General features: G+C 50.7%; 1 protein-coding gene across 2 annotated transcripts; it reads left to right on the top strand.

The window, feature by feature from the left end:
* Positions 1–7,070: 7,070 nt before the first annotated feature.
* On the top strand, positions 7,071–25,661 carry LOC144932603 (uncharacterized). 2 transcript variants are annotated; one of them, XM_078856838.1, is made up of 10 exons: positions 7,071–7,423; positions 10,283–10,628; positions 11,098–11,175; positions 13,122–13,418; positions 13,879–15,078; positions 17,482–17,559; positions 19,457–20,857; positions 21,421–21,642; positions 23,184–23,261; positions 24,134–25,661. In XM_078856838.1, the coding sequence occupies exons 2-10, from the start codon at positions 10,283–10,285 to the stop codon at positions 24,316–24,318; spliced, it is 3,885 nt and encodes a 1,294-aa protein (XP_078712964.1). In that variant the 5' UTR covers positions 7,071–7,423; the 3' UTR covers positions 24,319–25,661. The 2 variants fall into 2 exon arrangements, with proteins under 2 accessions (XP_078712964.1, XP_078712965.1); XM_078856839.1 differs by having other exon boundaries at positions 7,072–7,423; positions 19,628–20,857.
* Positions 25,662–26,177: the final 516 nt, after the last annotated feature.

Raw genomic sequence — 26,177 nt, 5'->3', positions numbered from 1 at the left:
GCAGACCTATCGATCATCTGTGAAACTGATCGGGTGTAACTGCGCGAAGGGTATGTTCGTGTATTCGTGTCTCCCCGATCCTCTGAGATTGAGTAGTGTGCTTCGTCCTGGGGGGGGGGGGGGTAGGGGTCGACTCAGCCTCAAATGTGTACCTGGTGCGATGTGTAAGCATCGCCACTAGGGAGACAAAGGCGGCCGGGCGTGGTGCTGCGCCACCCACCCCACTGGTGTGCCGTGCCGACCTTTAAAGGTGCTCGCTCACAGCACTTGCCCCAAGAGTCGTTTGAGGCTATCCGGGGGACCTTTGACTTGGCGGGTATATAACGAGGCGTGTTACTTACTGATTAGTATTGCGTCTTTAAGCGCCACGAGTCAGCACGTTTTTTAAAAATAACAATTTGACGTTGACCGTGGAAGGGCTCTCTCCCTTAATGTTCGAATGGAGGGAAATCTGGAATCGCGAAAATGCATCGAATCTGCAGCGTTGAGAGGGAGGTGTTGGGGGGGGGGCTGGTGAACTCTTGTACTCGGAGTATGTGTTGAGTATGCGTCAATATAGTATTGTATGTTGAACTTCTTTCGCACCGCACGTAGCCAACCCTGCGAATTGGAGGTTGCGGTTCAGTTGCGTGTATGTGCGTGCACATACAGTGTGTAAAGAGTTCAGTGTGTCCGTATCACATACAGTGTACGGGTGATTGTGCATGAGTGTGTAAATGGGTGAGTGTGTGTGGGAGCCGTGTCACAGTTGTTACTCAGCGATAAGCCCCGTAGGCAGGCGATCCAGGTTCGATTGCTGGGCCCAGAGCGCGTAACACTCGCGACAATCACAAGTCGCACCTGCCGCTCTGGAGCGCCCCGGGTGTCGCGCGCGCCGAGAATGAAAATGATCGAGTGCGTCCATCATCAGTTGCTGGAGAGACAAAGGTGGCGGGGCGTGGTGCTGACACCACCACCACCACCACCACGCACCCACCTGTGGTGTGCGCACAATTCACAGGTGCTCACGTGTGCAGCGAGCGCTTCGTCTAACCGTGGTATTGCTGTCTACTACAGCTGATATGAATACACTCACCCGCTGTCTATGTCTGTGTTGGCCTTCATAGGTGCTTGCTAACAGCACTTGCCCCGACAGTCTGTTAAAGGCCGTACAGGGAACTTTGTCTCTGTAACGCTATTTACTCATATATCCAGGAGCGGCTTTCTGCTCTCAAACTCGCGCTTTCAGCGGCACGCTCTAAGGAAGGCGAACTACTTGGTTCACTGATGATGATGATAATTTATCATCTGTAAAGCCTCGGCACAGATTCGTTGTCCTGTTTTTTCTTGGTGTGTCTCGCTCGGTGTGTGCGTCTGCATGTGTATTATTATTTGATTTGATTTTCTATGCGACTTTACCGAAAGAACCAAAGAGTCATTTATAATCTTATGAACGCTTTTCCAACCAAAGTTTGACCACGTTTATGGACGATTATCTCTGTCCGTCCGTGATAATGTTGGGACGTTTATCGTAATGATGAGTGAAAAACGCCAAAACCGATCGAGACAAACGGAGAAAAAAGGGACTTTGCAAATATGCAAACTCTTTTCCCCTGGCAGCTACGCCTGGGATTAAGTACTGCTGATTTAAGAATTCCGAGGACAATGACATGTTCATTCAAAATTATTATTATTAAAAGACTTATTCATAAAGATATGTTTTACTTCCATATTTTATGGAACTGGGGTTTATACATTTTTATTTATTGAGGACACATTTCAGGAAGAACACTCATTAGTGGTAAAACGCACTTTATATGGAGTACAGTATACAAGACAAGCATCGTGAATGTTTTTATAATTGGTGCTCACAGTGGTGACACGATCATTGCCAAAATGTATCTCACTGTGATTGATGTGATCTTTGGATAAAGTTACTTTTTTTCCGGATCGATCTTATCATTTGTCATTGGAGGCTGTTTCAATGGGTTCCGTCACAAGAGTTGATTGACGCTTTCCTGCTTATTACTTGACTCTCTTTGTCAATGCTTCCCAACTCAAATTGAGAGTCTTGATGCATGAGCTCTGTCCGTCTGTCTGTCCGCCCGGTAAACATGGGACGTTTAGGCCAACGTTAGGCCGACAGACGCTGTCGCACTCATAGACGCATGGACACAGATGTCACATCATTAGCGTCGACTTGTGCGGTACTGGTTATCACACCTCCCGCCTGCCACCATTCCCTCCCTCCCTCCACAATGCCTCCCCACCCTTCTTTATTTTCGTAGAAATATTCGTATATCGCATGTTTTATCCAGGGGCCACAATCTGGGTGTAATCACCAGTTGCGTGCGATTATTTCCCCACGTCGCTGCGACGGGCAGATTTAACCCGTTGCAGTCAGCGTACCGGAAGTTCCACAGCACTGAGACGGCTCTACGAAAGATCACTGATGACCTCTCCAAGCTCATGGATGGCATGTGCGCCGCAGCGTTGGTTGGCCTCAATCTCTCAGCTCCCTTTTACACCATTGACCGTGAGATACTCATCGGGTGGCTAAGGTCAAGGTTCGGTGTATTGGGCATGACACTGGGGTGCATTGAGTCATACCTAAATGGTCGATCACAGTTCGTCAAGCTGGGCGACGAACATTCACGACGTTCCACAGGCGTCCGTCCTTGGGCCCTTTCGATTTCCAACAGACGTCTCTCCGATCGCCGATGTCATCCCATCGCAGAACATCAACTTCCATCGATATGCTGATGATGCACAATTGTACACCGCAGTGAAGTCTCGCGTTAGATATGGAGAGCATCGGTAACCTCGAACATTGCACACGAGCAGGCTCAGGACGAAATAATGTGTGGGATTGATCAGATGTGGCAGTCGCGCACTCCAGGATGAAGCGTTCTACTTTATCTGAAGAGTCTCAGCATCATACTCGACCAGAATGTCGTTTTTGTCACCACATGCAGAATGTAGTCGAGTGCTACAGTTTTCATATCAGGGCTCTACGACACATTCGACCACGTTTGAGTCGTGACAGAGCCAACACGGCGGCGTGCAGCATCGTATCGGCAATGCTCGATTATGGCATCTCACGACAGGACGTCTACATTACTAAGCTGCAGCATGTACAACACTTCCTGGCACGTGTCGTGACCTAATCATGTCCACCCAGTGCTCGCCGAGCTCCATTGGCTTCTGGTTGCCGATTACATTAGCCCCTCGGTTAACAGTGGCATCGGTTAACGGGGTTTCGGTTAACGTTTCGCCTCCCACAGGACCCGTGGTTTCGACTAACGTTCACAGTTTCTGGTCGAACACCGTTTGAGACGAGATTCAAAAGAAAGCTGTCTCTGGTGTGGACCAATCATTTTCAAAGACAATGCATATATAATCAGAGTATGTTTTTTTTGCATTCTGACCACAAGTATTGTGGTTAATGCAGACATGATTCCTTGTAAAATATTTCAGTTTCGTGTTTTAACATCTTAACACCTGTTTTCTTGCCAGAAAAAAGGGGAAAAGCTTGTTGATCTCGTCAAGGAGCGAACTCCGGTCATCCTCGCAGCGGCTTTTGGCTCGCCATCGAACAAAGACGGTCACCGCATCACGTGTTTTCAGATGCGCTTCTGCGGCCGTCTGGAACGCTCTTCCTTCCCATATTGGGAAGCCACTGGAGCTAGACACTTTTAAATTTAGATTGAAAACTCATTTCTGTAGAATTGCTTTTTGTGCTTAGTTTGTTGTCCTGCCCCGCACATCCGATTAGCACGGTTGGCCATGTAGAGTAAGAAAGAAGTTCTACATACATAAGATACGTGGAACTGGAATGCCGGGTTTCCCCATTGGTTCTTCCTCCTGTGTGGTTGCTAGCAGCAGGAGGTGGTCGGAACGCAACTCCACGAGGATTGACCGCAGTAAAGCCCCAAGTGGTGGACCCTGGTACACAACCCTGAATTACGACCTCACAACGACTCACACGGGCCCCCTTCTGACTTCCACTCATACATCGGAAGGGAATGCAAAATTAAAGACAAGCCACAGTAGTGTGATTGTGGCCACGCAAGCGAAACTATGGACCATATAGTAAACCCATAGACACCCAAATATATACACACTCGTAGAGATACACACAGATCCAGTGAAATACAGACACACACCGATATCCACACAGGCTCATTGAGGCACATGAGGCCCAATGAGACAGAGATACTGTAATCGGTGGCCATGCAACCAAAATTATGACCATATCGTAAAACCTTCAATTGAGAAATGTCAAAACTACAGGAACTCCTGAAGCCCTCCCGTCGCTGGCAGACTTCCACATGGGCATTAAGCACCTGAACCATATTTCCACCATCCGCAAGAATAGATCGGAACCTGCCTCGCTATAAATTATCTTAACATTCCGTAGCGCGAATTCCTTTACTCCTGGAATTACAAGTCAGAAGGACATTGTTGCACGTTAACATAAGACGCACCGATATATCCTCTGTGCAGTGAACCCACTTCCACTGATGCAGAAACAACGTTCGGCTGAGCAAAGTGTCCACAGCCACACGCGTCTCGAACGAACGTGCGAGTGACGATATCAATAACCCACACTCGAATCACATTTGACCCCAAGTTTCTATACATCGACCCCCATTATGTCATTCTGTTTCCCTCTTGGGCTGCGTGCTGGCAGGCACTCTATGCACTCATGAACGTGTAGCTATGCGGCCAAATCGTGTCATTGCCATACATGTCAACCCATACGGTTTACTCGTATTCTTGTAGGGGGAAATTTAGTTTTCAGGTCTATACGGCGTACATCACCTCCCCCCCCGTCGTCGTCGTCGTCACACTGCGTCACAAATGTCTGACCCCCTCCCCCCCTAGGTGCGTGACGTTATTTATGGACGGCCCCTGATTCCGACTTAGAATAGGCGTGGTGACGTTATCGGCCCAGCCAAGCCCAGGAAACGGAAGTGAAATGTTACAAAATAATTAACAAACTTGATCACGATTAGATAATATGTTGTTAACCACTGGAATTTAAGTATGTTGCAAAGCCTTTTAAGACATTTCGAGTGCTTTTTCATACGAGGTTATCATTGGTTCAGCCAGCCATACATACACAGCAGATAAAGCCCCCACCAATAACACGGCAACAGAAAAATATCTCCTTCTTGACTCTTCACACATTTACCAGCGAAGGTAACACGGGGGTAACTGAAACTCGACATAGTCCCCGTACCCACACGAAACCGCGACTCTCACACCAACGCTCGCAGATGATTACAAACATACTCCTCACCCACATATACGAGACCACCATCACTCCAACACTCTGATACCCTCTGCTGGTTCAACGTCCAAATTCACATCAACTGCAACAATTTCAATCGCCATCTTCAAGGTCAACCGATAGACTTCACTCGACTCATCTTCACACTCTCCGCTCCAGCCATCAATGTTGCCTCGCAAACCTCGCCCCCCCCCCCCCAGTCAACCTTCGCTCGGGATGCTCATGTCTTCTGCTACAAACTTCAAACGCGAGTTCAGAAGAGATGGAGCAAAATATGTACGGGTGACAGCTACAGTGAAAACGGAGAGCCTCCCAGAAGATGACTCGAAGGTCCAACCTCCTCTGGGCTTCGCAGCAGAACATTACACACGGAGCATTACACACGGAGCATTACACACAGGACATTACACACAGAACATTACACACAGGACATTACACACAGAGCATTACACACAGAGCATTACACACGGAACATTAGACACGGAACATTACACACGGAACATTACACACGGAACATTACACACAGAACATTACACACAGAACATTACACACATAACATTACACACAGAACATTACACACAGAACATTACACACAGGACATTACACACAGAACATTACACACAGAGCATTACACAAAGAACATTACACACAGGACATTACACACAGGACATTGCGGCTCCGTTACGCACACAGGGAGAGGCTCAAGGGCGCTCCGCAGGGCGAAGATGGTGAGCAACTTGAAACGACAGGACTTGCGAGTGAACGCCTCTGTCCACTGGAACTACAATTCCCCTGAAACATCTCCCGAAGCTCTCGAACCGGGTATCAAAATTCGACGTCACGCTATAACACGTTCCTCCTGCGGAGGGAGCTGGTAGGAAGGTTGGATTGCTCGGTCAATGGCCAGGGTCAACGGCGGCGTGGTGTATTCCGCAAATATGCCCGACTGTGAGGGCAGGCACAAGCCGGCGTGAGTAGGTTAAACGTTGAGTTTTATAAGGGCACCACGGGGTGACCAGCCCCTCCCCACCCAGCCCCACCCCACACCCCCCGCCCAGCCCCACCCAGCCCCTTCCTCCCCACCCAGCCCCTCCCTGCACAACGGACGGACGGACACAATAACCCCCTGTGGGCTGGTGTAACCTGGCGGTTCCTACCAGTAAAATGCTCCTGTTCCACGAGACATCATCAGCACCACCTCCCTCCCTTTCTCTCCCGCACCAATTCTCTCCCTCCATCGAATTCCTTCTCCCACGCACTACCTCGTCCACTTCCTCACCACCTCTTCCCCCCTCACTTTCTCCCTCCAGCACTCTCCCTATGCCCCCCCCTCTACCCCAATCCTTTCCATTAATGTCCCCCACTCTCAACATTCACGAGAGAGGGCGAGAGATGATGTCAAGAGAGAGAGAGAGAGCAAATGCGAGGAGCGAGGGAAAGTGGGGGAAGTGAGAGATGGGACAAAGTGCTGGGATTTATGAGCCAGCGGAGATAGTGGTGGAGGGAGAGTGTTGGGGTGAAGGGAGGGAAGGAGCGAGAGGGATTAAGTAGTGGAGGAGAGGAAGATAGTGAGTAGAGAGTGGGATGGAGGAAGAAAGTGAGATAAGGAGGAAGAGTGTGTGTGGGTGGTGGGGGGTAGAGGTGATTAGGGGGTGAGTGGTGAGAGAGTGTTGAAGGCACGGGGTGAACGGATGGGAGTCGTGGAGAGAAAGTGGTGGATCGAGAGACGGAAGGGATAAACGGTATGATGGGAAGAGAGCGAGCGGAGAGTGGGATAGATGGAGAGAGGGAGGTGAAGAGATGGGGAGGAGTGGAGAGAGGAAGGGATGAAGGGAGGGGGTGAATGAGAGATGGAGAGAGCGAGGGGAGAGTGGAATGAGGGAGAGAGAGAGGGATTTGCGCATGGAGTGAGGTGCTGTCCGGCGATGCGTGTACAGTGCCCCGATGTATTATTCATGCCGCGCCATTGATCGAGGGAGAAGTCTCCTGCAGAGAGAAAGAGAGAGAGGCGCTCACGGTGCAGTCTCCACAGCCTTGCGGAGACCGAGGACCATCATCATCATCATCGACATCGACATCCTCATCGACATCGCCAGCGACATCGTTCTGACAGCGGCAGCAGAAACGACCTGCTGACTCACGGCAAATGTAACGCATCAACATCATCAGTGACATTAGACACGTGCTCATCAGCTGCAGCAACGTGCTCATAATCATGGTTATCAGCACGAGCAGACGGGCGTTCATCAACATGATCATCAGCAATAGTAACGTGTTCCAGCAGCAGCAGCACTGCGCTAATCAACATTATCGACCTGGTGGTAATCGTCATTATTATCATCAGCAACCACTCATGCAATGTGTGTATTATCATCATCACCATGATCGTCACAATCAACAGCAGCAGCAGTTTGTTAATCGGCAGCATCATCTGCGTCATCATCATCAAGGTCATCGTCATCACTCGTGAAAGACGGCTGGACAATTAAGTTTGAATTGGATCAGTGGCGTAACAGGGACACCCGGTTATGATTGTATATATGTTTTAATTGAAATCAACAAGATTGAAATCTTAAATCGCGTATTGTAATATCAATGGCATTAACATACATTACGTGTGTGTGATGGAAAATGGTATACAACACATTTATATAATTTGAATGAAGTTATTGATGTGGCTACCTTTAATTATTTCAATATTTGCTCATGTATTGTATCAACTATGTGTTTAAAAAAGGGAATAGAGAGAGGATTGGTTTAAACAGTAATAATATCTAAGCATCCCCGAAAGTCATTAACCGGTAACCGATTCAATTGGAGTTTTAATGAGGAATGCACTGACTGAAAAGTTGCACGATTATTTTAACTGCCACGCCGGGAGATAGAATCTGACAGTCCAGGGTGCTGCCCATTGTTACACCGCGGCAGAATCTCTCCTCGCCGCTCTCCGTGGGAACGGTCAGCAATTCTGTGCTTATTGCTGTGGGACATTTCTATATGTGCAGCGAAACCGCGAATTGCTTTTACTTTAAATGTCTTGCCGTTAAAGGTAATGGCAAAAAAACGATGTTAATAAACCATGGTCATATTTTTATTTAAAGCTTTCGTGACTGCAGGGATTCATGTTCTTGGTTCTTTCGGTAAAGTCACGTAGAAGGGAAATATTAAAATTATAAAACAATAAAATTCTCACGACGTTTCACACCTGATGCTGATTGCTTGTGTTGCAGTCGAAACGTCGTGATAATTTTTTAGTTAAATATTTTTATTATTTTATTATTTTCCTTCTACGTGACTTTTACCGAAAGAACCAAGAATATGAATCATAGTCATATCTTTTGAGACATCTCTTTATTATAAAAAAAATACATGAACAACGGATAAAAGCATTTGAGAACGTTTAGCATTATATGAACACACCCTCTATGAATATAACGCAGCATATCAATTAACTCCACCTACATTTGTTGTGGCATAATGCACACCGCGTGTGACCCAGCGCTTTAGATTCAAAATGTGACGGATCACGTAGAGATTTGTGCAAATTCATCAACTCACCCTGGACTGGAGCACAAGCGAGTATAGCGAATGGGTCCGTAAACTCGTAAAATCACACTTAAAACACACACATTCTTGTTCACTGCTTTTTACATCTAATATACGTGCTAGGGATTCATGACGTTCAGTGTGTTTTGCATACTATTTACATGCGTAACGCGCGGTATTAAATATAATTATTGCCATCACTGTTCGCTGGACTCTCTTTGATGTCGGGAGTCTTGAGTCGTGCTCGAGTGATTGACGTCGTGCTGCGTGGCCCGTGCCCTGAACGTCTCCCCCGTGCCGCTGGCCGCCTTGTGTTCTGATTTGACTGCAGTGGGGTGCTCGTGCCTTTTATGAAGATGTCCATTGTTTGGCTTGTAATGTGTTTGTGTGCAGGTCAAAATGTTAAGCGCTTTCAGATGCAAATTGTTTGAATCCCGCTGTATAAACACGCGCGTGTTGTGATTACGGGTCCTTGACAGTGATGCCCTCGTAACCCGACCGGTTGGTGGGATGTCTTCGCGTAGTTCGGCTCGTTCTGTTTCTGTGTCTCCACGTCTCCACGTATTTGTGTCTCGCCGCGTCTCTTGCTCTCAATCTCTCGCGTCAGTATCCCACTTTTGTGTCTGTACCTCCGTGTCTATGCATACCTCGGTGTCTCTCGCCGCATCTCTATATCTGTTACCTGTCCCCGTGTTCCCTCTCCGTGTCTCTATATATTCATATTTCTGGGCATCTATTTCCCTGACTCTGCGTGACTCTGGGTGTCGAGGTCTCTCTCTCCCTCTCTCTCCACACATTTGTCTCAGTGTCTCTGTATCCACTGCGTTGTCTGTACCCTCTATGCGCAACACGCCATATGGCGAGGTTTACTTTAAGTATTCTTGGGTCGCTTTGTCCCAAGAGCCGCACTATTTATTCAGGCAATAAGCTGACATGCCCTGTGTTAAGTTTATATTCAAAAAACCCTTCAGCGTTCCGTCTCTGCGCATCCAATGTGGCCTGGCTTTTCGGCCGATTTTTATTTCATATTCACGACTACATTTTGGATATAACTTTGAACAACATTTCCCCAACATGCCTCAAATTATGGAAATATATCCAACAGTGAACTGAAACATGTAGCGAAAGCGCCATGCAGCGTATCTATGCTACATGGTGGGAAATGTATTTAGAACGGATGCAACATTAATGCGTTTTTATTTTGAAATTTGCTTGATATTGGTGATCGAGCCCAACGTTTTTGATCGCCTCATTATTTATGAGACACCAACATTACGTCCATTCCTCCTGCGGGCAATTGCTTCCTCCACCGTAACTAATATCGAGTAACAAGCGGCGCTGTTAGCATCTACCGATGCATTTTCACCATCACAATCATCACCACCACCACCACCATCATCATCTCCCACCTAACAGTCCCAACAAGTGCCGACCGCATTTTCGTTTCCTTCCTGCTTGCAGATGTCACTGGGAGAGCCGCCCGGCGGGACCTCGGTTCGCGGTGGCGGCGGGGGGTTGGTGGCCGCCACCACCGCCGCCGCCGCCGCTGTGACCGCGTCGCCGCCACGGAACTTCGCGGGGGACTTCGCGGATGACTTTGCGGGCGACTTGCTGCTCGCGCACAACGCGGCGCGCGCGCGCCACGGGGCCGCGCCGCTGCGCGCGTGCGCCGCGCTGGAGCGCGAAGCGCGCGCCTGGGCCGAGCACCTCCTGGAGAGGCGCGCGCTCAAGCACAGCGACACGAGCCACGGCGAAAACCTGTACTACCGCCCGCTGGGCGCCAGGGAACAGGGCGCCGAGCCCGGCGGTACGGGATTGAGACTAAGGGGACGCAAGAGGGCCAGGGGTTGAGGCTGGGTACACAAGGGGGTCACAGGGTTTGAAGCTGGGTACACAAGGGGGTCACAGGGTTTGAAGCTGGGTACACAAGGGGGTCAGGGGTTAAACCTGGGACGCATGGGGTCAATGGTTAATCTTGGGATACCGGGTTAGAGGTCGCACTAAAACGAGATATGGAGAAACGTCAACTATCATCTCTTGGGCATGCGGGGCCTGTGGGCAGGAACAAGGGGTGAACGTGGATGGATATCCAATATCGATGTCGGGAACAGACCTTGACCTGTATAACCGACTTCTGGAGTCACGCAGTCCTGCTCAAAACGAGGGGTTGAACATCCACAACTGACTTCAGGGGGTTACGTATCCTACTCGTTAAGAAGGTGAGCATGTACGTGTGTATGTACGTATGTGCGCACGTGTATGCGCGTGTGCCCCAGGCAAAGAAGTGACGGAGCACTGGTACAGCGAAGTGAAGCATTACGACTTCTCCAGCCCTGGATACAAGCCCAACACAGGTGTGTACGTGTGTGTGTACGTGTGTACGTGTGTGTGTACGTGTGTACGTGTGTGTGTGTTTGTACGTGTGCGAGTACTCGCAAAGTCAGCCCATGCTAAACTAACCCGGACACGTGTTCACGTCTTCTCTCATCTGTCTCGTAAGCTTGTAAACTGTAGCCAGCTGCTGCCCGATTGGATTGGTGCATCGCAGGATTATGATAGGTGGTAGCAGCTTAGGTAGGCCTTCATCCAGCAGTGGATTGGTCGTGGTTGACGAGGATGATGAGCTGAGGCTGTCCAACACCCGTGTGTGGTTTACGGAGGTTGGAATTCACCACAACGGCGATTCGATTCAGTTCACCAATTAAAAAAAAATGTACATTGTGGTGAATGTCGTGGCTACGAGGGGCGGAACTCATTTCATACAACTTACACAATAGTCGGCTAAACACAGATTCGTACAGGCACCACTTGATGCATGCATTGTGAACTTAAGACTCGATATCGATCAACGTTTCGATGAATATTTCCACCCTCTGGGCATGTGACAGCTGATTAAACTCATCAACTTAAATATAGTCCACTCGCAACGTGATCCACTCCTTTGCAAACGACAGTGACCTTCACGAGTCGGATTCATTTACATCAAAAGCCGAAAGCAATCGACGTTTAGTTGCCTAACGCGCCGATACTTCGCTATCAATCGCGAACGGATCAACCGCGTTTACGGACAAAATCACAGAAACAAATATCTTGACATGCCCGGGTTTAATTCTATTAGTAGCTGCTCCTCACTTATCGTTGGGGTCATTGACTCAGCACCCACGTGACCGCAAACACGTCAGCAAGTAAATCGATCACGGAGGTGAAAATAAATATAAAATAACTAGATTAAATCACGACGTTTCGGGGCTCAACACAAGCGTCCGTCATCAGGTGGGGATACCTCAGCAACTGTTTTCGCTGTGGTTGTCCACACCTGATGACGGACGCTTGTGTTGCGCCCGAAACGTCGTGATTTAATTTAGTTATTTTCGTTTTTATTTTTTTTATTTTCACCTTCGTGTCTTTACCGAAAGCACCAAAGAGTATGGATCTTTGCAGTCACGAAAACTTCAAATCTAGAATTAACTTTACATACGCACCTCGATGTCTGTGATAGTCCGTTGTCTGGACCACTCATCCTCCCCGTGAGCCCAGCTCATCCAGAGAAGACTGTGAATCGATGGTCCTCCAGCAGCTGAGGTGCGTGCGTGCAGCGAGCGCCGCACTCAGATTTCGGCGACCCGAGTTCGATTCCCGCTCACGTCCAACACCAGTGAAGATGATCAGAACCGTTCTCGGGCCTCGTCTACGTCGACTCAGCCTCAAACGAGCACCGGGTGCGGTGTAAATATCGCCACGAGGGAGACAAAGGCGGCCAGGGCGTGGTGGTTACCACGCCACCTCCTCGTGTGCCTTGCTCGCCTTCATAGGGGCCGTCCATAAATGACGTCACGCACCTAGGCGGGGGGGGGGTCAGACATTTGTGACGATGTGTGACGAGGGGGGGGGGGGTTGAGAAATGTGACGTCACATCAAAATGCGCAACTAAATTTAGACAACACGTTCTACTTAATTAAATCGACTTTTAAAATAAATGTTTTCTCCTACAACATCAGAGTGCAGCGCCACATTAAATACGCACTACATTGACAATAGTTTAAAGCGATTTGAAACGTGTTTTAGATTTTTTTTTGGGGGGGGGGGTGGCAGAGCTTTGTGACGTCACAGTTGAGGGGGGGGGGTCTGACTTTTTGTGACGCCGTGTGACGAGGGGGGTGGTTAAAAATCGTCCAAAATCGCGTGACGTCATTTATAGACGGCCCCATAGATGCTCATTAACAGCACTTGGCCCAACATGTGAAAGGTATGCGGGGGGGGGGGGGGCGGGGGGACCTTTGCCTTTGTGCGCGTGTCGCAGTGCACTTCACGCAGCTCGTGTGGCGCGCCTCGTGCTCGATGGGCGTGGGCCGCGCCTGCGACGGGCGCCGCCTCGTCGTGGTGACGCTCTACAGCCCCGCGGGCAACCAGGGCCCCCAGGGCGCCTTCCACGCCAACGTGCTGCCCCCCTGCCCCGTGCCGCCCCCCTTGCCGGCGCTGCCCCCGCTGCCCGTGCCGCCCACGTGCGCCGATGCGTCCCCGTTGCCCGTGCTGCCCACGCGGTCTGCACCGCCGTCATCTTCGCATGCGACCAAAGCAAAGGAAGCGGGCTCTGACGGTGCGTCTGGCGTTGATCTGCTGGCGCTGACGGCCAGGATCCACCTGGGGCGATGTCGTGGCGATTGTCACCGGCAGTGCAATTACTCGTGAGCAACTATGGCAATTGCTAACCATCTGGACTCTCAAGATGCTGTGATGGCTTTACGCGCCCACCGTATAGTGCCTCTGTTGTAGAACAACATTCAACTTTGATCAAATAAAACAAATCTATAATTGAGCATTTTGCCCGCATTGCCGCGATGCTGGGTTTCAGCCGCTCGTAATTAGCCCGGGTTCTCGAGTTCGTGCTGCGTAGCGAGGAGATGGTCACGCCCCCTTAGCCATTCAAAATAAGCTTATGATATAAAATGAGGGAATAGCACAATTGGACTATGGTTCTCCCTCACGGACGTGGTGGTAACGCTGAAGGGTCCGTGGCCTGGTGAACTGGAGGATTGTGTGTGCATGTGCTCCCGTAGGGCCGCAAGCAAGCGACTTCCAACAGGGTCTGCTCGTGGCGCACAACGCCCTGAGGAAGAGGCACGGAGCGAAGCCTCTGGTCCTCAGTGCGGAGCTCTGTGCAGGGGCCCAGCTCCGTGCCGAGGCCCTGCTCCTCCTGCTAATGGAGCCTGGCGCTGTCACGATGCCACGCGGCGGGCAGCTACGGGAGGACAGGTCACGCGAGCACCCGGCGGACCTGCACGCACCGCTGGTGGACGCGCTCGGGCTCGGCGGGCTACAGACAGGCGGCCGGCAAACGGAAGAGCTGCAACCGGGACAAGCACTCGACTTGCGAGAAGCACACGCGGACAGTCTGCAGGTGGACCAAGCACAGCCAAGCAGTTTGACTGCGGCAGAGCTGGCTGTGGGTAGACGGCAGCCTGAACGGGTGCAGCCGGAGAAGAGAAAGCAGGACAGCGTGCAGCCAGATAACGGGGCGTTGGTGGGAAGCTCCCAGGTGGACCGAGGTCCGCGTGACGATGCACAGTCTCACACTCGGCGGGAGGATGAGCCGCCACTGGAGGACGTGCAGGGGAACCCTTCACAAGCTGCGTCCCCAAACCATCACGGACTACAGCCAGCACATCCACAGCCACAAGCGCTACAGGCAGATAAACTGCCGTCGAGCGACATACATCCGGACAGAATATGGACGGCGAGATTGCAAGAACAGCAACTGCATCGAAACAAAGTACAGCAAGAAGGACTACCACCAAGTGAACTGCAGCCGGACAAACTCAGTCCGGATAAACGAGAGACGGAGGGACGACAGCCATATCAACTACAGCCAGACGCGCTGCAGTCAAATCAACGTCAACCAACTGCAATGCAATCAACTACATTTCAGGGTGACAAAATACGATCCAATGAAGCATGCGAACTACAATCAAGTGAACCTCAACCAGCTGACGCACATCCAGCTGACGCACAACCAGGTGGAGTGCAACCAGGTGGGGTACAACCAGCTGGAGGGCAACCAGGTGGGGTACAACCAGGTGGGGTGCAACCAGGTGGGGTACCCGCAGTGGAGGAGCAAGCGGAGGAGGCACAGGCGGGGGAGGGGCTCCCGGGCGCGGCGCGCTGGGACGCCGCGGCCCTGGAGCGCGTGGGGCGCACGGAGTCGCGGCCCGGGGAGAGCGTCTACCTGGGGCTCGGGGGGGACGCGACACACCCCACGGGTACAGCCACACCGCTCACAACCCTCACACACACACATCGCTCACACCCTCACACACACACATCGCTCACACACACACATCGCTCACACCCTCACTCACACACACATCGCTCACACCCTCACACACACACACATCGCTCACACCCTCACACACACACCCCGCTCACACCCTCACACACACACACACACCGCTCACACACACACACCGCACGGGTACAGCCACATCGCTCACACCCTCTCACACACACACACACATCACGGGTACAGCCACACCGCTCACACCCTCACTCACACACACACACCGCGGGTACAGCCACATCGCTCACACCCTCTCACACACACACACACACCACGGGTCAGCCACACCGCTCACACCCTCACTCACACACACACACCGCTCACACCCTCACACACACACACACCCCGCTCACACCCTCACACACACACACACCACGGGTCAGCCACATCGCTCACACCCTCTCACACACACACACACATCGCTCACACCCTCACACACACACACACCCTCACACACACACACCGCTCACACCCTCACATGCACGACGGTTCTCCCACATCACTCACACGCACCACGGTCCTGCCACATCACTCTCACACTGACAGCAAGGGCCCAGCCACACCACTCATATACACACACCACCCGGGACAGCCACACCACTCATATACACACACACCCCGGGACAGCCGCACCACTCATATACACACACACCCCGGGACAGCCACACCACTCATATACACACACACCCCGGGACAGCCACACCACTCAAATACACACACACCCCGGGACAGCCACACCACTCATATACACACACACCCCTGGACAGCCACACCACTCATATACACACACACCCCGGGACAGCCGCACCACTCATATACACACACACCCCGGGACAGCCACACCACTCAAATACACACACACCCCGGGACAGCCACACCACTCATATACACACACCACCCGGGACAGCCGCACCACTCATATACACACACACCCCGGGACAGCCGCACCACTCATATACACACACACCCCGGGACAGCCACACCACTCATATACACACACACCCCGGGACGGCCACACCACTCATATACACACACCACCCGGGACAGCCGCACCACTCATATACACACACACCCCGGGACGGCCACACTGCTCATACACTCACACACACAGCATGGGGAAGCCACCTCGCTCACAAACACCACGGCGCTGCACACAATTTACCCACTCGCACACACCACGGAATCTGCCACATCATTCACTCACACTACGGATCAGTCACACTACTCACACACACACCACAGCCCAGCCACATCACTCCCACACTCACGCCCCCACAGGTTAGCCACACCGCTCACACACCCACACACACACCACAGCCCAGCCACATCACTCACACACTCACGCACCCCACAGGTTAGCCACACCGCTCACACACCCACACACACACCACAGCCCAGCCACATCACTCACACACTCACGCACCCCACAGGTTAGCCACACCGCTCACACACCCACACACACACCACAGCCCAGCCACATCACTCCCACACTCACGCCCCCACAGGTTAGCCACACCGCTCACACACCCACACACACACCACGGGCCAGGCACACCAAAGACAATGATCCCCCGTATAGCCTTAGACTGTTGGAGCAAGTGCTGTTATTGAGCACCTCTGAAGTCTAGCATGGTACACAAGGGGGGTGGATGGCCAGGACCAAGCACGACCGCCTTTGTATCCCCATTGGCGATGTTTATACACACTGCACTATGTAATAATTTGAGGCTGAGTCGACCTAGAGGAGGCCTGGGACGTGTTCAGATAATCCTCACTGATGTTGGTCGAAGCACAGTGCGCAAACCACTGCGCCACACTCAACCACCACACACTCACACTCCAGGCCAGCACACCACTCTCGCACACAGACACGACGGCTCATCAACATCACTCGTACACTCACGTTACGGGGCAACCACATCACTCTCAGACTCGGGCACCACAGGTCAGCCACACCGCTCACACACACTCACACCAGAGGGTTAGCCCCACCACGTTCACGCACACCACGGTCTGTGGACCACTCGCACACCGCGTGTTCATCACAACGCTCTGACGCACACCACGGGTCAGGCACACCCTGTACACAGGCACACACACTAAGGGGTGAGCCACCCCACTGTCAAGTCTCACACCACCAGCAGCCACCAGGCTCGCACACACCGCAGGTCATACACACACAGACACACAAAGCCACTCAACACCGTGTCTGGCGCCTGTGTAAGGGCGTGCGGGCACTTTTTGCCAGAGGGATGGACCCCGTCCCCTGGCGATTGATCCCACCTCACTCACTCTTCCTGTGCCCCCTGTCCGTGTGAATCGACAGCGTCCGAGGTCACCGACGCGTGGTATAGCGAAATCGGACGACACAACTTCGACATCCTGAGCCCTCAGACCGAGTCCGGTAAGAGCTTTCATTGTGTCCACTCATGAGGACATCTTCATCACCTTGACCTCCTCTACGCTGTGATGGAGAGAACAGGCTGGGCGATGGAGGTCGCACATTCATCAGACGATTATATTGACCACAAGCACGTAATGACGCATCTCTCCATACATTCAAATTGACTCAGGCTCCCGGAACATGCGTTGAATTGTGTAAGAATCGATTGTTTAGAATATGCTGAGTTAGACTCAAACTCAGACTAATGTAGCTGAGGAAACTGTACAAACGATACGGAAAAGAACACGCAATACAAAAGAGATGGTTAAAAGCAGATGATGGAGAATCAATTCTCCAGTTAAATTGCGAGTGAAACATGGCAATTACTGGGCAGGCGGAATAGTTACACGCCGAGTGGGGACAATGAGGACAATCACGATGATGTCTGTGTTTTATTTCACCTCCTCATGAGCAAGGTTGGTGATGCTAAATGCGGTAAAACTCCAATGACATTATGGTGAGATGTCTTCTCGCAGCAGTGGCCAACACGTGGATCGTGATCCACGGGTGGATGATCGCCAAATAAATATTTGTGTGGATCTCTAGGACAAATAAGAACATTTAAAACCAGCAGACAACTATTATTTTCATGGCTTATGGCAAATACAAAGCCCTGACTAAGAATTCGTAGATTAAAAAAACAACTTCTACCAATAGGTGATGCTCGTAGTGTTATTCTATTAATCTATAGCAAATATGATACCATGTTTTAAAAAACAACATCTCAATTTAACGGTTTTTTCATATGCAGTCACATTGTGGCAGGCCAGGATATTTTTTTTTAAAACAGTGGTTGGTACAAGAAACGAAATCTAGCCACATAAATAACGTAGCTTTCATCATTTAAACAAAACTTGCTCGGACATTACAGGGTTAACTCCGGGTAATTATTTGGCCAGAGATTTTGAGGGGGGGGGGGGGGTGGTGGGGGATCATCGCAGAGCGCGTTGACATCCATCGCAGTGGATCGCACCGCCTGCTGGATTGGCCACTGCTGCCCTCTCGTTTGAAAAGTTCAACTCAGATTATTTTAGGATTCAATATTTTCTGCCACTGGACTTTGGCGAAACAAACGACTTCAACTGAACTGCTGTGTAATTAATTAGCCAGGTAAAGCCCACGAGCCATTCGCAATTTTTCAGAGGCAACCTGGCCACGCATAGCTCGTCTAAGTAGCTTCATCATCACACGTGGAATCATGTTTTTTTTCAACTTGCAACACACCTAACTGACATATATCATCGTCGTCATAATCATCGCGACAGCATCAGTGTAAGTAACGGAATTACTGGAGACAGCAAACACCACGTGCTTCTTATGGGGTGGGAATGAGAGAAAACTGAAAGTTATATTATTCATCGATGGTAACATCTTTTTTTATTCGCCTGTTTGAAAAAAGTGAATATTTCCAAGGACAAAATAACTTTAAATATTAAATTCTGAAATGGCCAGGAGATAGCATTATAGCAAGGGATTTTTTCAATTTGTCTTTGCAGATATTTGAATGTGAACCCATTGTTTGGAATATCTCCTGCAGGGAATTATTGTGCCCACCCATACCCACTCACAAAGAGAACTGGCCAAACATCTTAAAAACAAGTGTTGAATCGTAGAGTTGGTTACCTGGATAAGGTTTTAAAAAACATGAAATCTACTTTTTATAATGAAACAAACATTTTGTGTGTCTATGCTAAGTCGACCTTCAGAGCGCAGGGCAACTGCTGCCATTAGTGAATTCCGAATTCTCTCCCCTGCACATCGCTGCTGGTAAGACGAGTTCTGCCGCGTTCGGCCGGGAGCACAAAGCTCGGCATCATGTGTCCGGTCGGGCTAAGTAACGAGACGCCCTGCGCCGCAGCTCGCTTCTGCCAGCTGGTGTGGAGGGCCTCGCAGAGACTCGGGGTCGGCCGTGCCGTCAGCCCCCAGGGCTGCGTGGTGGTCGTGGCCCTGTACGACCCCCCCGCTCTCGGGCAACGATGCGCGACTCCCGGCGACGATGCCGACATGATCGCCGTCTCTCCGGTGGCAGCGCCGAACGGAGGAAGTTGTGTCCCGGGGACAGAAGGGGTGGACGAAGACTGCGGCCCGAGGGTGGCAGAATCGGCGGACGATGACGATTGTGTACTGGCGGTGGACGCGGGGGTGATGCTTACCGTGGACGACGCCTCGTCGGTCGGTGGGGGCTCGGGTGTTGGGAAGTCGGAGAAGTCGTCCCTCGTCGAAGGGGTTCGGGAAAGCGAGGCGATGGAAGATCCAGAACGTTCCGTGGCAGAAAGCACGGCAACCGTGATGGACGAATCGGCAGGCACACGCGCCGTGGGTACAGGTGGCAAGACCGATGCCTTGAGTGAGTTGGCACCAAAGGAAGCCATGCCGAAATCGGTTTCCTTCTTGTCACTTGGAGATGCCCCCTGGACAATGGAGCTGTCGATGCAGTCTGCCGACACAGACTTGGATACAGAGGAGAGCTCGGGCACAGAAACTCTGGTGATGGATTCAGACAGAACAACTTGTGAAATAATGGAAACATCTGAGGCGGAAGCAACTGAAGAGCTCCCGTGGGTGGCAGAAAGGGGGCATGGAGGTGCAGGCTCGTGCGAAGAAGTGGGAAGAAAAGACACTCTGGTGATGGAGAAAATTACAGACGAGTCTCGCACAAAAGAGCACACTGGAGGTGGAGATGAAGGAGAGATGGTGGCTGGAAAAGATATCCGACAAGCGGCAGAGGAAGTCTTAAACGTAGCTGGCGGTGGTGGCGTGGAGCCCAGCGACAGTGGAGTGGAGTCTGAAAAGACAAAACGCCCACGCTCCGACGTGGAAAACGGGACTCCAGGGATGATGGCAGCAGTGACAGTGGCAGAGGTGACTTGTCGGAGGGCAGCAGGGGCAGCGGCAGTGACACACAGAGAAGTGAGGGTGAAGGCGCCGGGGGGCACCCTCGCGACAAAATTCGGAGCAGCCGCGGGAGGCGTGAAATTCGCGCCGCCACGGCGAGACGAGGCGTCGAAAGCGCTGGCGAGGGCCGGGAGGAGGGCAGACTGTTCCGCGCCCGGTGCACCCACCGTAGCGTCTGGGTCAAAGGTCGCGGCAAGGACGCCAAGGGCGGAGGTGGTGCTGAGCAATGTGGTGGGCACGGAGGCGCTGATCAAGGCCACGCTGGTGGGAGATGCGCTCTCGGAACTCTACCGGAGGAACGTGCTGCCCATGGTGAGGAGCACACCCTGCACTCCCCAGCCGCACGCGCAGCTCCACATCTCAGGTGACTATGCGTGCGTGTCTGTGCGTCAACAGACACCTGTAGACCTTGTGGGGAGCGGTGGGGGAGTGTTTAGAGCACTGCACTACGAACCCGGCCACCAGAGTTCGGTTCCCGCTCACGGCCAACACCGGTGACAAATATCAGAACCGGTCCTGGGCCTTCCCTAGATCGACAGCCTCAAATGAGAAACTGCTGTGGTCTGTAAACGTCGCCACTGGGGAGACAAACGCGGTTGGTGTTGGTGCTGGACATAGTGGCAGAGAGAGATAGGCAAGTTGTGCTATGAACTCCATGAGCTAACTTTTATTCCAGGTCACATCTTACATCAGTGGCGAGTGTTGTTTGAACTGATTCTTGGGCCAAAAAAGGCATGGCGGAGGCCTTCATCCAGCAGTGGAATTACAAATGGCTGAATTCTTATTCACGATTACCTCCATTTCATCTCCATTCCTCCATTATCATTACCACCTCCTCGACAATTTCCACCTCCTCTACCTCCATCTCATCTCCATTCGTCCCGTCCTCCTCCCGTCCTCCCCCTCGCCGCTGTCATCGCATCTCAGAGGAGGACCAGGAGGAGTTTTGTATCGATGTCCTGGCGGAGCACAACCGCCTGCGCGAGATCCACGGCGCCCGGCCTCTGCGGCGGAGCGTGGCCCTGGGCCGGGACGCGCGCGCCTGGGCCCGCGTGCTGGCACGCTCGCGCGCGCTGCGGTCCCACCCCACCGTGCCGCACGGCCAGAACGTGTGGGCCAGGCACATCGGCACGGGCGAACTGCCCAAAGGTGGGGAGATGGGGAGGGGTGGGTGCGGTGTAAGAGGCGGCGGGGTGGGGGGACGGCGGTGGAGCAGATGGCCCCATGCCCGTCGCACGTACCGTTGCGTTCGCGTGGATTCGATACCGACCCTGGATTTTTCTCCGGGTCCTCCGGTTTTTCCCTCCACATTTAGAAACACGTGTTTAGAGTATTTGCCTGCTATACATTTCCACCGTAATAAGCCACTTCGTTGAGCTTTCATTTGTGACCAGGTCACTTCTTAAAAAGAGCTAGAAAGCTCAGTGGGCCTTACCTGCTAAAATCGAAATAGTTTAGTTTAACCGCAATGTTAAGAAAATCTGGCCCAGAGATTTCCTCGTGTTGAACCGATTCTGTTGAAATTATGCACTCCCAAAAGGCCACATGGCCGATGGGATGTACGAAAAAAAGATATACTTTCATATATTACGTGGAGAGACAGATATGTGAAGGAGGCATATTTATTTTGGCGCACACATGAGGTACGTGGGTATCGTGATAATGTGACATTTGATAGTACGGGTTTAACATAAGCGTTTCCATCTTCACGATGTAATAATTGATATTATGAGTGTACCGTCAGATTAGAGGTGTGCTGATGACGCCTAAACCACAGTCTGCAGTCGCCAGCAGCTCTGGATCCACTTAGCCATGGCGCGGGGGTGCTCAGATTGACTCGGTACGAACGTGACGCCTCCTGGATTTGACCATCGCTAAGCTCAATATGCAGACTCTGCTGAATCACACCTTGAGCAGGATCGATCGGCCAATGGCTCTTTGAGTTTTTATTGCAAAGCGCCCCCTGGGATGCCTGCGCATGAAGAGTGCTGTATGACAGCCAACTGTTTCATTGTCAAACATAATTTGGAGCTTTCGTGACTGCAGGAATTACGCTTTGGTTATTTCGGTAAAGTCACGTATACAGATAAAATAATAAATTAAATACTAGCATACGACGTTTCGATTGCAACACAAGCAATCATCATCAGGTATGAATGAAATAGAAACACAAATCTAGTATACTTAACATAACAGTCAACATGTTATCCGACTCTGTTGTATTACATTACATTTCTAAGAATACTAGATTTGTGTTTCTATTTCATTTATACCTGATGATGATTGCTTGTGTTGCAATCGAAACGTCGTATGCTAGTATTTAATTTATTATTTTATCTTTATACGTGACTGGTAGGTTGTTGACTGTTATGTTATCCGACTCTCTGTTGTATTACATTACATTTCTAAGTATACTAGATTTGTGTTTCTATTTCATTTATACCTGATGATGATTGCTTGTGTTGCAATCGAAACGTCGTATGCTAGTATTTAATTTATTATTTTATCTTTATACGTGACTGGTAGGTTGTTGACTGTTATGTTATCCGACTCTCTGTTGTATTACATTACATTTCTAAGTATACTAGATTTGTGTTTCTATTTCATTTATACCTGATGATGATTGCTTGTGTTGCAATCGAAACGTCGTATGCTCTAGTATTTAATTTATTGTTTTGTTGTCACTACAGGACGTAAGGTCACCAACTGCTGGTACGCGGACCGGCTGGCCTACGACTACAACAACCCGGGATTTCAGCAGGGAACTGGTAGCACAGACCCCACACATGACACCTGCCACACACTCTCTCTCCACACTCCCTCTAACCCAAAATTCTTTAGGACTACCCTTTGGTGACTAAGCCTTATCTATCACTTGACCCATCACTATCACCTTGACCATCAGCATTTGATCTTAAAGCTAAAGTTGCACGCACATGTGTTGCCGTCTTCAAATCTTGTGGAACTTCCCATATTAAAAACTGCAACTTTGTTGCTTCTGTTTCGCAACAAATTTGCGCGCTGTTGGGCCACTGAACTCATTCCTGGGCTTTTTTTTTCTTCCAAAAAGAGGCCGAGTGGATCTAAAACTGGAGAAATAAAGTTATTTTGGGATCTGAAATCACAGCAAATTTGTTCACAACCGTTTGTAGTCAGAACAGCTCAGTAATTGGCTGTATGAGGTCATATGAGTCCTGTTGATAACGAAAGGCTATTTTACAATATGGCCAATGGTTTACTTCTTGGGATGGAAATTGTCAACAAAAAATTGTTTAATCTCTTTTTTTGAAGGTAGACAACAAAACTAACTATAGTTGTTTTCTTGTTTTTTTTTATAATGCCCCCAAATGTTAATTTCATGCTTTGGCTGGAAAGGTGTATTTCCTTAACTCAACTCCTAAACTAAAGATTTGCATTCAAGTAATCAGCTGTAGCTTAACTTCTGACTCGTGACTCATGCTCCTCATGCGTGATGTCGTAACTACGATCCATGTCCTGCCATTCGCGACCCCTTCTGTGACCTGTGACTCAAATCCATGACCTCTACCCTTAACACAAGCAAACTATGGTCTGTGGCCTTAGAGCGAGTATCCTTGCTTTGTGCCCCTTTGCTCTGTGACCCCTTGACCCGTGACCCCAGGCAACTTCTCCCAGCTGGTGTGGCGCAGCTCCCTCGATCTGGGCGTGGGGCTTGCGTGCGACGGGCGAGGCATGTTCGTGGCCGTCGCATTCTACAGCCCCGCGGGAAACCTGCCCTACGCCATGAGCTACCGCGACAACGTGCTGCCACCATACACGCAGGGCATGGCTAAGGGGCAGGGCTAGGGGGGTGGAACGTGACTTGAGGGCACGCTCACGGAAGAAGAACGTGGGTAAGGGCAAGGGAAGTGCTGAGGAAGGAGGAGAGGGATGAGGCTGAGAGCACGCACAGGGAGCTAGCTGCTCAAGGGGAGAAACACAGCTCAGGGCAGGGGCCGGCCTCAAGGGCAGGGCTAGGGACAGGAGAAGGACTCAACAATAGGAATAGAGAGGAGGCACGGCTGGGGCAAGGGACAAGGCCACAGGTAGCATCGCAATGGGGTCAGACTCAGGGGACGAACAGTGGATTTCATCGTTTCAACTCTAAAATCCCCTGTGGACATGGGATTAGAAGCAAATGGACTTAATTTAATCGTAAAAAAAAGTGTTTGTTCTTAAATGTAACTTTTTACCAACAAAATAACGCATACAGCATATTGCAAATGCGTTATAAATTATTAACGGCACAAAATGGCGTTTCTCAAGCGAGGATTTAACCAAGCGGCCTCTTGTCCTACCCCGTGAGCTACAGCGCCTCTACACGCAAGACGCTGACGTTTACGTACAGTACGTAACTTGTGAGGCGCCGCCATCAATCCCCATCCCCCGGATTCCATTCCCCTGTCCCTCATGCCCCCTTTCCCCCCCGTTGAGACTTCATTTAGCCCCCCGCTTGTCAAACGGTCACGCCATACCCTTTGGCAAGGTCAATGCCACGGGTAGAGAGAGGGCTAAGATCAGCGGCCAGGCTAGGATCAGAGACAAGGGACAGCGATGAGGCAGGGTTCGGGGATTGAGGAGGTATGAGAGTTAGAATTATGGTTTGGTGCAGGGTTAGGCTAATGCAAAAGGCCAGGGTCAGGGCCACGGCGAGGATGGCACGAAGGCAGAGGTAGGGCTGGCGAAACGTAGACAGAGTATGGGGAGCAGGAGTTGGTGGTGCAGGGCAGGGTAGCAGCCTGGCGATGTGCCACGTGTGAGGTGTCTTGGGCTGAAGTGTGGGAATTGGTGTCTGTGAAGTCGCCCCTGGGTGGGAGAATGTGGCTCATGATGGCCAACACTGCAGCAGTGGGCTCTGGGATTCAAGCGGGGGGGGGGGGGGGCGAGAGGTGACATTCAATGCATGGTTTTGACTAAACTGACAAAAATCAGCACTTATTAAATAGAAGTACTAGACAATGAATTAATAATTGATTGTAAAGCAGAGTTATGATTTTCTTTGTTTTTCAATTATGCCTGAAAATGAATATATAATGGAATGTATGCATATGCATATGCGCTGTATGCATAATATAAATATCAATGATTATAACACAAAATAAATTATGCAATGTGTTTATCGGATTCATCAAATCATTAAAATACTTCTGATAGTTTCGGAAGCCAAATGTGACTTCAGGCTCTCAGCGTCCTTTCAGCCCAGTGCGAGCCAGAGGCTCAATGTGTCAGTTGAGGTTCCTTCACGAGGCGACGGTCCATTGAGATGCATTACCCTTTGCACACTGTCCTTTAACCAAGCGAGCCACCTCGCTTGGTTAAAGATGAATGCCCTTTACATAATCTGGCGGGTGCCAAACAGGATTCATGAGTCAATCTTGATTTGAAGCTTTCGTGACTGCAGGAATCCATACCGAAAGAACCAAAGAGTAAGGATGCATTAGCTCTTGATCCGTGATCCTTTAACCAGATTCATGATTCCTTGATTAAAGAACTTCAGCGGAGGGGGTGAGTGTGTGTGAGCACAAACATGTGTTACCCTTTATTTAATCTGGTTGAAGGACTTTGATGTGTGGTGGTGAAGTCAACGTATCTTTAAAACAACCCCGCCGCTACTATGAAAAATAAGAATCGGGTTTACCCTTTCTGGCAATAAAACAGGTGTTAAG

Source organism: Lampetra fluviatilis, chromosome 5, assembly GCF_964198595.1.
Source record: "Lampetra fluviatilis chromosome 5, kcLamFluv1.1, whole genome shotgun sequence".
In the NCBI taxonomy this organism is placed as follows: Eukaryota; Metazoa; Chordata; class Hyperoartia; order Petromyzontiformes; family Petromyzontidae; genus Lampetra; species Lampetra fluviatilis.
The sequence above is the reverse complement of the archived record's forward strand: the minus strand, read 5'-3'. Positions and strand labels throughout refer to the sequence as shown.